Source organism: Echiichthys vipera (assembly GCF_963691815.1).
Source record: "Echiichthys vipera genome assembly, chromosome: 21".
Classification (NCBI taxonomy): domain Eukaryota; kingdom Metazoa; phylum Chordata; class Actinopteri; order Perciformes; family Trachinidae; genus Echiichthys; species Echiichthys vipera.
In genome coordinates this window covers 25,222,856-25,235,743 of record NC_139846.1, presented here as the reverse complement: position 1 = coordinate 25,235,743, position 12,888 = coordinate 25,222,856, and the positions used below count along the sequence as shown (strand labels likewise).

The 12,888-nt window shown below is 48.1% G+C and overlaps 1 protein-coding gene across 1 annotated transcript in view; it reads left to right on the top strand.

Moving 5' to 3' along the window:
• Nucleotides 1-12,888, top strand: part of LOC310963555 (sodium channel protein type 5 subunit alpha-like) — a gene marked incomplete at both ends in the record, with an annotated part of 121,131 nt that overhangs the window by 21,668 nt on the left and 86,575 nt on the right. Inside the window, one exon of the mRNA XM_083936419.1 lies at nucleotides 1,101-1,164. Within this exon, the coding sequence (XP_083792545.1) occupies nucleotides 1,101-1,164 (64 nt within the window). The remainder of the gene's footprint in view (nucleotides 1-1,100; nucleotides 1,165-12,888) is intronic.

Genomic DNA, 12,888 nt, shown 5'->3' with positions numbered 1-12,888 from the left:
TGTCACGCTGTGTCACGCTGTGTCACGTCACGCTGTGTCAGGTCACGCTGTGTCACGCTGTGTCACGCTGTGTCACGCTGTGTCACGTCACGCTGTGTCACGTCACGCTGTGTCAGGCTGTGTCACGCTGTGTCACGCTGTGTCAGGCTGTGTCACGCTGTGTCACGCTGTGTCACGTCACGCTGTGTCAGGTCACGCTGTGTCAGGTCACGCTGTGTCACGCTGTGTCACGCTGTGTCACGCTGTGTCACGTCACGCTGTGTCACGTCACGCTGTGTCACGTCACGCTGTGTCACGTCACGCTGTGTCACGTCACGCTGTGTCAGGCTGTGTCAGGCTGTGTCACGCTGTGTCACGCTGTGTCACGTCACGCTGTGTCAGGCTGTGTCACGCTGTGTCACGCTGTGTCACGCTGTGTCACGTCACGCTGTGTCACGTCACGCTGTGTCACGTCACGCTGTGTCACGCTGTGTCACGCTGTGTCACGCTGTGTCACTTCACGCTGCGTCACGCTGTGTCACGCTGTGTCACGCTGTGTCACGCTCAAAAGCATCTTTAAACGCTTCCTTTTAAACCTCGTTTTCACGCATTTATCCGTCATCTCCATCGGTTAAATGGAACGTCATGGAGCGAGCACCCGTCTTTGCTTTAACGACATAAACGCTGCGTCCTTTAACCACAAATCGAACTTCAGGAGCGCTTGTTTTCTTCCTGCAGACGTGCATTAAAAGCTCTCGATGCTCGTGTGCATCTGAAGCACCTGCAGTTAGTGACCTAATGTACTTGGAGACGTTCCCGGCTGCCGTCACACTTAAGTGTGGGATAAATGCTCAGCGAGCGGCGGTTTCCTGTAATGGTTTTGTTTTTATGAGTTTATTGATCGTGCGGTGTCGGAGCACGGGGAGGGTTACCTGAACGCACCTTCATTTGGATAAAGATTATGGAGTTATTGGTGGAAGAGAGGGAAGAGGAAATGGTTTTATGCGTCTTCTCCTGTCATCAAATCCAACGGTTGTTTAACTTGAGCTCCTTTTTGTCTGTTTGTTTTGTTTGTTTGCTTCAATCAGAATCTAAAGTGGACTTTTCTTTTCTTTCTCTAGACAACTTCTACAAAGTGGAGGGAGCCAAGGACGCCTTAATCTGTGGGAACAGCAGCGACGCAGGGTGAGTGGACGCCGGTGGAGGTGTGGACCGATGAGCTGCACGCGCCTCCAGGCTGAGGGCGGAGCTTGTTGGGAGGATGCGTGAGTGTTTGAGGCTGAAGTGTGTCGCAGTTCTGAGCTGTTTGTGACGAGGAGGCGCTGGTGACGCTGCAGGCGCTTGGTTGTCGCTCTGCAGAAACAGTAGCCTCCTGATGTTGTGCGACATGTTTCTGCACGATCGGGTTGTTGCAGCAATGGTGGCGGTGAGGGGGAGTTGGTCACGCGTCACACCCAGGTTCCTTGCAGTGTTTGTGGGGGCTGCAGCGGAGTTGTTAAGGATGATGGTAAGGTCTTGGTTTGGAGAGATCCGTTCTGGTGCGAGTGTGTCCCACTGAGGAAAAGAGAGAGTAAGGGCGCACTCCCACTGTTCCTCCGTACCGAACGTTTCACGGCTAAAGTCTGGTTCCTTTGACCAGTGGGAGTGCAACTGTACCGCGTCTAGGAGCGGCACGCTGGCCGTCCACGGCCCGTTTGGGAGAGGTGGACGTTTGCACGTGTACGAGCACGAGGCCTACGGCGGTTCTGAGGTCATTTCCTGTGCGCCTGTTGGGACGTAGAAAAAAGAAGGAGGGACCATGCGCGGACATTTCAAACAATGGCGGTGAAAGGTTCACGTTGGTGTGATGCGGAGGTGGAGTGTTTACTGCAGATTTGGTCGATGAACAAAAACAGTCGGCTCTGGTTTCGTGCGTCCTCCGGCGTAAAGACCGGCCCCTCTGAACCGTCGTTAACCGCACCGACGTTCAGGCTTCCTTTCCTCTGAGTCGGTGTAAAAACCGCGGCAGCTGTTGGGAAACGTAAACAGACCGGAGAGGAAAACAGATTGGATCTCAGACAGAAAGCAAATAAAGAGCAGGTTGAGTCTCCAGGCGTGTAAACATGTTTGTCCTCAGAGGCAGAAGTGCTCTGGAACAAACAGACTTCCTCTCGCTTCCACTCCCGTCTGTGTTTGTGCGAAGACGTCACTGCGTCTCGTCTCATCGTCTCGTCTCATCGTCTCGTCTCATCGTCTGTTTGCATCATGCGCTGCCGTGTTGTGTGACATGTCAGGGAGGATCGTTTCTGTGCTGACTGTGCCTGAACGCCGCCTGACACTGACTGACGCAGCCACGACAGCACCGTGTGTGTGTGTGTGTGTGTGTGTGTGTGGGCGGGAGAGAGCAAGACAACGCCACCCGGCTCACAGCGGCGGCACCTTTTTGGGGAAAAAAAACAAACGTCGAGTTAGCCTGGAGCTAGCCGAGCGTGCCGTGTGAAACCTATCCGCGGATGCAACGCGCAGCGCGGGCACGCTAACGCTAACGGACGAGTGATGCGTCAGGAAAGCAACTGACGCGTGGGCCGGTGAAGGAAACACGCTACAGGGAGAGACAGGCGAAGAGGAGGGTCAGAAGAGGTGAAGCAGAAAGGAGGATGGGCGAAAGGAAGGGAGGATAAATGAGCGGATGGACAGAGGCGTATTAGAGGAGACAGGAGGAGGAGAGGGGAAGCAGAAGGATGGGACCGTGGAGCGAGGGCATGAGGGTGGAGCAGATAACGCAGAGGGGCGAGACAGATGGGGCGGTGGAGGATCGCACAATCGCTACGGAGAGAGCGAAAGGGTGCAAAGAAAGTATGGAAATGAAGGGAAGTGAGGAAGAAAGGAGGGGTAGAAGGAGAGAGAGAATGGACGGAGAGGTGAAAACCAGGTCATTGTAAAGTACAAGGAGGGGAAAGAAAGCTATGAAAGGAAAATTAAAGATATACGTCTTATATGACTTCATTATTAATGTTTCTATCGACTGACGTGAATGAAACAATGTCATGAAAGACGGAAAAACGGGTTCTAGAAAGTCTGAAGGAGGTAAAGAGTTCCCCGTGTCTAAAACGGCGTCTGCAGAGGAGCCGCATGTGTTCAACGCAGATGCTGTAATTCCACCGTTTCTGTTTAATAAACTGTACATTTGCATCGTATTCCTGCAAAACTCAGTCCTTTATCTGCTCTTCGAACTCACAACAACACGTTCGCTGCCCGTCGTTCGTCAGGGGCGACGACGTGGATCGACCTGGACGTTCGAGATGGAGAGAGAGAGAGAGAGAGAGAGAGAGAGAGATAGAGAGAGAGAGAGAGAGAGAGAGAGAGAGAGCGAGAGAGAGAGAGAGAGAGAGAGAGAGAGAGAGAGAGAGAGAGAGAGATGACAGTGATGTTGATGTTTGCATCCTGTGTTGAAGCTGCTCACGCATGATGCTGATTCGCCGCGCCCGAGGGCAAAGGTCACTGAGCTAACCCACTCTGACACACACACACACACACACACACACACACACACACACACACACACACACACTGGCGTACTCATACAACCAGCTGCACACACACGATCACTTCCCCCGGACCAGGATCTGTTTTGGGTCAACATCATCTCTTCTGAACCTTTGTTATTATTATAATTATTATTTAAAGGAGACAAACGGACTTTGAATTCTGCAGATATCACGTTATTATGCAGTCGTGTTGTCATGAACTGGGGCCCGCATGCAGACACGGGAACAGAGTCAGGTTCAAACGAGTCTTTAATGAAGTGGCAAAGTACAAAAGAGTCCAGGTAACGGGGGGAAAGGAGTGAGGTCCAGGTGAAGGTGAAGCTCTCCAGTGACGGGGGAAGAAACAAATTAGGCGATCACGGGGGTTAGGCAAGCACACGGGATGCAGACCGGGGAACAGGATCACGGGAAACAATGAACGCCGACAACGTGGAACAAACTGCCTGTGGATGTTCTCATGTGTCCAGGTCGTCGTTATCACCAAAGCAACTTCAGTCCAAAGCAACTGGACTTGGTTATTTCTCTAGGAAGAAGTTTCACCTCTCATCCAAGAGGCTTCATCAGTTCATGTACGCATCTGACCAGGACCAGGACCAGGACCAGGACCAGGACCAGGCTGGGACTGGACCAACTAACTGGTCCAAGTCCAGTTGCTTTTGACTGAATTTGCTTTGGGGATGGAACAAACTAACTTTCCGTTAACGCACAAAATGGAGCCAACGGACGAAACACAATATCACGTAGATGATGAGACGATCTGGCGCCAGACGTGTCCAACATCCGGCTTCCTATACTGCAGGGGAGGTGATTAGTGGATTAGGCTTCAGGTGGTCCAGAACCACGGCTCCAGTCTCGAGACAGACACAAATAGAGAGGGAAGACACATACAGGGAAACACAGACAGGGGGAGACAAAACACACGCACAAAAGGAAAAGGGAAGGGCTGCCAGGATGGGATCCTGACACGTGTTCTGTTCATTCACTCTGACTGCGGACGAGTAACGTAAAGACAAACATTTGGTGCGGTTTGGACAATGTTTGTTAAAGTTATAGGGACTTCCTGTTTCATGGCGAGAAGCACAAAATGGCCACCATGCCATTACGCAACATGCACAGAACATGCTGTATGTTTCCATACTTGCCCAGAACCCACAATGGAAATTCATCCTGTCAATAGGGGGCGCTCTCACTGCGAGTCCATATTGAGATGCAGGTGTGTTCAGGACACGACTCTCGTCCTTCATTATAAATTTGGTGCAGATTCGACAATGAACGCTTAAGTTACAGTGACTTCCTGTTTAAAGGCAAAAGGCCAAACTTTGACGCCATGCCACGGCGCCACGGAGCAAAAAATAAAAAAGTGCCAAGTATCATTTTATCCGACATGTCTTTAGACGATCCTGGATGATTTTGAAGTTGATCGTGTTAAATCCGGAGGAGTTTGTTAAAGTACGACACGTGCAAAAGTGCCCACAAAATGGCCACAAAATGGCCACAAAATTCAAAATGGCCGACTTCCTGTTTTGTGTTGAGTCAATTGGCCACGCCCATTTTTGAAAATAGGGAACTATTTTATAAATAGAAACATCTGTGAAGTTTGGGTAGTTTTGAATACGATAAAGTTTTCAAAAAAGGCAGCTTTAACATATTGCAAAAGTGCCACAAAATGGCCACCAAATTCAAAATGGCCGACTTCCTTTTGACTTAAGCACATCGCTCCAAGAGGATTTTTTGTACGTCTTGATGAGTAATATAATAATAATAGTATATATCTACTGGTTTTCATTGATTTTTACCAATCTGAGCTCTTTTCTAGCGGGTGCTAGCGCGTCAATTAGCCCCGCCCCTTTCTGAAAATACAGAATACATTTTTTTTTGACCATCCGTGAAGTTTGGGTAGCTGTTGAATACGATAAAGCTTCAAAAAGGCGACTAATTAAAGAATGAAGGTCCGTCCCGACGACTTCGTAGGAGCTAGCTAGCTTTAGCTTTAATGGTTCCACAGTGAAATAACGGTCGTTTCTGAGAGATGGTTGTGATGAAGTGCAGTTTTCCAGCTCCATCTCTTTTCCCTCTGATCGGTTTCAAACGTCCAAAGTGAAGCGAGGAGCTGCCGACCTGCTGAGAGGAAACTCGCTCGCCGACTGAATGTTGTTCAGTCGCTCTGCAGCGCGGCGAGCCAATCGGCTGCTCCTGAAACGCCGTTAATGAGTCCGACAGCGAGCGCTGAGAATGCAAAACACTCTATGTAGATGCGTTTATACAGGAGGTAACATGAGCCGTGTGTGTGTGTGTGTGTGTGTGCGTGTGTGTGTGTGTGACCCCGGACATGCCTGCCACATGCCAACCACGCAGCGAGCACGCAGAGACGATGGGGAATGACAGCCGGCCCGCGGGGCTGCCGCTAATTAGCGTCCGTCGTTAGGGGCTTTGCTACGCGGGCTCGTCGGCGCACGGCATGTGACCCCACGAGGTCACCGGCAGGAAGTGGTCGTCCGCGCTGAGAGGAAGTGATGGCGTGAGGCCGGAGGGACCCAGAGGGCTGATTTACCAGGACGCCGTCCAAACGGTCCCCCCGGGTTCTTCCTCTTCCCTCGCCGCGCCGCGCTCACCGCGCTCTCCCAGCATCAGATCCCCGTCCGCAGCCGTCGTTTCATGGTTTATTCTTTTGGTTTCACATTAATGAGTCGTTTTGTTCCACTCTCAGAAAATCTGAACAAATATGAACAAATAAAAATATGAACGCCAATAATTTACTGCTGAATCAACAAAATCTGGTTTTTGAAGACGGGTCCAAAGAAACTCTTTTATCCTGTTTTCAGATTAAAAACAATTATTTTATTCAGTAATAAATAAAAAATGACACAAACATGCAGGAGAGATTTAAATAAGACAGAAAACTAAAAATTAAATAAATAAAAATATTAGAATAATTGAATATATCTAAGAAATAAAGATTAAAACATAATTAGTTAATTCAGAAATGAATAAAAAATGATAAACACATGCAGGAGAAATATAAATAAGATAAAAAAACAAAAATTTATTAAATAAAAAAAAAAATATTTGGATATATTTAAAAAATAAATATTAAAAAACAATCAATTAATTTACAAAAATATAAATTAAAAATGACTTACACATGCAGGAGAGATATAAATAAGCATAAAAAACTAAAATTAAATAAATAAATATATTAAAAAAATTAGATATATCTAAAAAATAATCAATTAATTTATAAAAATATTTTTAAAAAATGACAGACGCATGCAAACATATATGGATGTGTGTAGAATATTTAAATAAATAACTGGATAGAAAAAACTAAACATATACATAAAGACATGTGTGAATAATAATAAAAAATAAGATTAAAACAAGACGACTAAAGGTGACGGTTAAGTTTAGTCACTAAAGGAGATGGTTGATTAAATTCTCACGCTCTTTGTGTTTTCACCAACTCTAACTTTCAAACGTGTGATAAACAAAGCCTGCAAAACACACACACACACACACACACACACACACACACACACACACACACACACACACACACACACACACACACACACACTCTCCGAACCTTTATCGGTCTCATAATGTGACATGAAAACACAGAAGCGACTTAACAAAAAACACAAAGGTGGAGGTGCGTCTTCAATCATCATTGCCCCAGCTTCCTCTCTCTCACACACACACACACACACACACACACACACACACACACACACACACACACACACACACACACACTCCGCTGTCATCGCAGCAGTTAGGGAGAAATATGGCTGCGGCCGACTCTGGGGAAATGGCCGCCGAGGGGGTTGATTTTCCTGGAAAACACTGCGTCACATCGCAGATATTCATCATTCCATTAGCCTAGCATTCACCGCCGGTGGTAGCCACGCTGGTGCACGACCCAGTGTGTGTGTGTGTGTGTGTGTGTGTGTGTGTGTGTGTGTGTGTGTGTGTTTGTTCCATTACATTAGTTTGCCGTTCACCTTGTCTGTTTCCAGTGCATTTCCTGCTCCGTTTGTGTCTGCACGCTCCGTTTCCTCTGCTGCCGGTCGCCGCCATGTTGATGCAACTCTGACTGTGTGTGTGTGTGTGTGTGCGTGTGTGTGTGTGTGTGTGTTTAACTTTAAATGTGCATGTGCCATAAAGGTCTCAGCCCTCCCTTCTGTTATAAATGGTTAAAACATTATGTTAAAAGCTGCACGGATCAATACCTGTACGACAATACTGCAAAGATTTTTCAAAGTGGGGTCGATTTTGTGTGTGTGTGTGTGTGTGTGTGTGTGTGTGTGTGTGTGTGTGTGTGTGTGTGTGTGTGTGTGTGTGTGTGTGTGTGTGTGTGTGTGTGTGTGTGTGTGTGTGTGTGTGTGTGTGTGTGTGTGTGTGTGTGTGTGTGTGTGTGTGTGTGTGTGTGTGTGTGTGTGTGTGTGTGTGTGTGTGTGTGCGCGGCTGTGTGTGTTTAGTTTGAGTTATAAGCTCTCCGGGAGACTGTGAATGTGACATCTGTCCGATGTTCAGCCAAAAACACAAAAGACACAAGTGTGTGAAGCACCCAGAGAGCGTGCGTAGAAAGGTGATGGTTAAGTTTAGTCACTCAGGGCGCCCTCCCACTGTGCCTCCGTCCCGTGCCCCGTGCTTTAGGGTCCTTGTCCCCCCCTCCAGGCCCGTTTGTACTCACACTACCTGGGCCTCGGAGAATGCTTCTTGCTGCCTATACGTCATCACGCCGTAACACGTCACACGCATTGATGACGTCATGGCGATGCGTGGCTTTGTTTCCAGATCTTTCCATAGACCTCGGAGTTTTTGTGCGTCTTGTCGACTGTTTTTGAATCTTTTCATCGACCAAATCTGCAGTAAACACTCCACCTCCGCATCACACCAACGTGAACCTTTCACCGCCATTGTTTGAAATGTCCGCGCATGGTCCCTCCTTCTTTTTTCTACGTCCCAACAGGCGCACAGGAAATGACCTCAGAACCGCCGTAGGCCTCGTGCTCGTACACGTGCGCACGCTCGTGCTCGTACACGTGCAAACGTGCTTTACTAAAGCCCACCTCTCCCAAACGGGCCGTGGACGGCAAGCGTGCCGCTCCTAGACGTGGTACGGTTGCACTCACACTGGTCAAAGGAACCAGACTTTAGCCGTGACACGTGCTGGGGCACGGTACGGAGGCACAGTGGGAGTGCGCCTTAAGGAGACGGTTAAGTTTAGTCTCTAAAGGAGACGGTTAAGTTTAGTGTAAATGTGACGGTTAAGTGTAGTCTCTAAAGGTGACGGTTAAGTCCAGATGACGGTGGTTCGTCTTGGTTCTTCCAGGACTTGAACGCCGTGTTTTCGGACCCCTCTCCCTGCCTGGAGATCAGTGTCTCCTGATTTGAATCCAGGAAATAGACACGAAAGTTTGTGCGTTCGATATCAAACGAACCGCGACCGAGAAAACATTTTAATAACGGTTTGTTGACGGAGAGAAGCGGAGGAAGAGTCAGAGTCAGTGATGAGAACGGCCGAACTGGAAGGACGGGAGAACTTAATCGACCCCGCGGTGGAATCAGGTCACTGCGGCGGCAGAGACTCAGACAACAGCAGGAGGAAACCTGCTGTGGTGACACACAGCTGCTCCAACGTCTAAAGACACTTTTCCCTCCTGAGAAAAAGACAAACGGACGAAAGGAAACCTGCGCCGATGAACTCGCCGTCGTCACGGGAACGAAGCGCTCGGAGGGAAATCATCAGAGTCGACACTCTGACCTTCTCTTCCTGCCTACGTCCAACTCCCTCAGACGGGATAATGTCGACCATCTTGATCATGACCCCCCTCTGTATGTCATCTGTGCCTCCCACCACACACACACACACACACACACACACACACACACACACACACACACACACACACACACACACACACTGAATCATGGGTAACCAGAGGACAAATTAGAAAAGCGAGCAGCTCTGTTTACTCAGGAAATCTGATTTAGCGTCTGAGTTTTTTTAAACCATTAGTTGATTTAATTCAGACGGAGAAACTCAAAACCTTGAGTGGCTTCAAATCTGTTCGTTATTTCATCTAAAAACACCCAAAAAATGTCGTTTCACATCCTGACTTTTCTATATTTCAACCTCCACCGCGACACGTTTGCATATTACCTCTCTGCACGCCGCTCTTTCACGCTCTGCACAGTGACACTGTGACTTTAATTTTAACAAAACATAAAGTTGTTAGGAACCAAAACATACAAGAAGAATCGGATCACACAGAAACACGACTACGTAGAAACATAAAACATTTAAACATGGATCCAAAAACAATCACAGAGATGAAAAATGACAAAAATTAGATCCAAACCACTAAATATAGAAGCAAAATGACTAAAATTAGATCCAAAAGCACTAAATATAGAAGCAAAATGACTAAAATTAGATCCAAAACCACTAAATATAGAAGCAAAATGACTAAAATAAGATCCAAAACCACTAAATATAGAAGCAAAATGACTAAAATTAGATCCAAAACCACTAAATATAGAAGCAAAATGACTAAAATTAGATCCAAAACCACTAAATATAGAAGCAAAATGACTAAAATTAGATCCAAAACCACTAAATATAGAAGCAAAATGACTAAAATTAGATCCAAAACCACTAAATATAGAAGCAAAATGACTAAAATTAGATCCAAAATCCAAAACTTTGCTCCTGTAATCCAAAAATACAGGAGCAAAGTTAATAAAAATAAATTCAATACCACTAAAAATGCCAAAAAAGGGCATGTATGTGACGTTGGGGGGGGGGGGGGGGGTACATCCACTGAAGTAGCAACATTAGCTCCTCCGCGCGGGAGCTTGGCTAACTGAACACGTTAGTAACTAAAGGGAGTGAAGAGCAGCAACGTCTCTGATTTAAACTGATGTTCAACACACTCCCACGCTCACAGACTGGAAACCACCGACCCTCACGGCCCCAATCCTCCGCTGCTCCACATTAGCATTAGCATACAGTGTCTGTGTCATAGATAGCAGGCTGGATTCAAGTCATTGTGCAAGTGCAGCCATATATTAGCATAACAGAGCTAATGCTAACACGGTGTGTTCCTAAACCATCTTAACTTATGGAAACACCACCACACGAATGACCCCAGTCCAAGTCTGGCCAGATGACGGAGTTAGCATGCTAATGAGGCTAATCCTGACAACTAGCCTCTAAGGAGAAGTGAGGGCCAGAGGCTAGCTGTCACTCAGGAGGAACTTAACCGTCACCTTTTGTTGGCTAAAACTGGTCATGTAACGGTCGTTTTGGTGCCTAAATCTAGTCCGTCAGTGTCTTGGGTTCGACGTTCACTTGTGCGGAACTTTTGAACCTGTTGAGAAGACGATGCACAGTTTAATTCCCATGTCCCCGGGAGTTTAGTTCCAGGAGGTCATGTCAACATCTGGTTGGCACCGCTGCACCTCCTGCCCTCTGGTGACGTTTCGTGTCCACGTGAACCCGGACTGTGATTCTTTGCCTGCTGCTCAGCTGACGACACACTTGATCCCAGTGCCGATCCTCGCGGGTGGGTGGGTCCTCAGAGCGGCGGCACCATGTAGTTTCGCGTGCTGTGCCACCAGACGCTTGATGGCGAGCTTCCGTTCTAGGTCTAGCTTCAGGAGGGAGGTGCTAGAGCTCCTTCTTTGGCGTCTGTGAGTCTTCTCCTTCCCATGGACCGGTTTTACTTTTGCTCCCCCGACAAAAGACGGGCAAAATGACCCGCGTAACAAACCTGAGCTATTAGTGTGTTTAATTCTGCCAGTCAGATCATAATGTGTCTGACAAACGCACTTCCATTACATCCCTTTATTATTCATCACATGACGTCTCTAGGGCCAAAGATAATTGCTGACACTGTTGCGTGCGTGTGCCGGTGCGTGTCATTTGCGTTCAGCTCTTTGTTTCCACAAAAACAACGAGGAATCCCAGCTCTTCAAATGCACAGTAAAGAAAGTAAAGACCAGAAAAGAGACAACAAACAACTCTGAGATGTGAATCTGCGAAGACACAAAGAGAAGAAGAGCGCGGAAGGAAAGACAGTGAGAGTGGAGAGAGTTCACTGGTGTCTCAAGTTTCTCTGAAGGGAGAATATCGATCGGCAGTGGGACGGACGGACGGATCCAGAGCTGATCTCAAACCCACGTCCCCGGTCGACAGTGGTCTCCTCTGTCCCCGACGCCCCCTCAGGCTCTATTTCTGTAGCGTCACACTCCCCTCCTGCTATAAATCATTTGGACGCAGCTGGTGAAATGAACATGACTTAGCACTCTGCGCTATTCTCCAGGAATGCCAACAAGTGTCTGAATCAAAGCCGGCACAGCTTCTTCCCATTCCAGCACACATAGCTAAGTAATGAGCCACTCGAGAACTCCTTTCACAGGGGTTTTACAAGAGCCGGGAGCAGTTGTCAGGTTGCTCTTCTCCTTCAACATGAATGTAGAGCAGCAAGGCCGTGCGCTGGAACCAGTGCTCAGGGAGTAAACAGAACCCCTCCGTTACAAACTACGACAAAGTCTGAAGGAACAACAATCTTTAGGCCTTATAGTTGTGTTCACAAGTGACTGAGAGAGAGATGAGGTTGGCAGTTCGATCCCCAGCTCCTCCCGTCAGTATGGCGTGTGTGTGTGTGTCCTTTGGCAGGACGCTCACACGCACATTTCTCCGGATGGTCAGGCCAGAGTCTCGTACTGTAGCTCTGTGTCGTTGATGTGTGAATGAGGGGGAATCGTAAAGCACTTTGGATCAATGCAGCCAATTATCCAAACCATTATTAGTCTGATGGACTCTTCTGGTAAAGTGTCCTCTAGGGTGCCCTTCTCATAGGCTGCCTTTCTGATAAGGTGTCCACTAGGGCGCCCTTCTGTTAAGGTGCCATCTAGGGTGCCCTTCGGATAAGGTGACCTGTGGGGTGCCCATCTGATAAGGTGCCTTGTAGGGTGCCCTTCTGATAAGGTGCCCTCTAGGGTACCCGTCTGATAAGGTGCCCTGTAGGGTGCCCATCTGATAAGGTGCCCGTCTGATAAGGTGCCCTCTAAGGTGCCCGTCTGATAGGGTGCCCTCTAAGGTGCCCATCTGATAAGGTGTAGGTCTGATAAGGTGCCCTCTAATGTGCCGTCTGATAGGGTGCCCTGTAGGGTTCCCGTCTGATAAGCTGCCCTGTAGGGTGCCCATCTGACAAGTAGCCCGTCCGAGAAGGTGCCATCTAGGGTCCCCCTCTGATAAGGTGCCCTCTAAGGTCCCCGTCTGATAAGGTGCCCTGTAGGGTGCCCATCTGAGGAGGTGTCCTGTGGGGTGCCCGTCTGAGAAGGTGCCCTCTAAGGTGCCAATCTGTTAAGG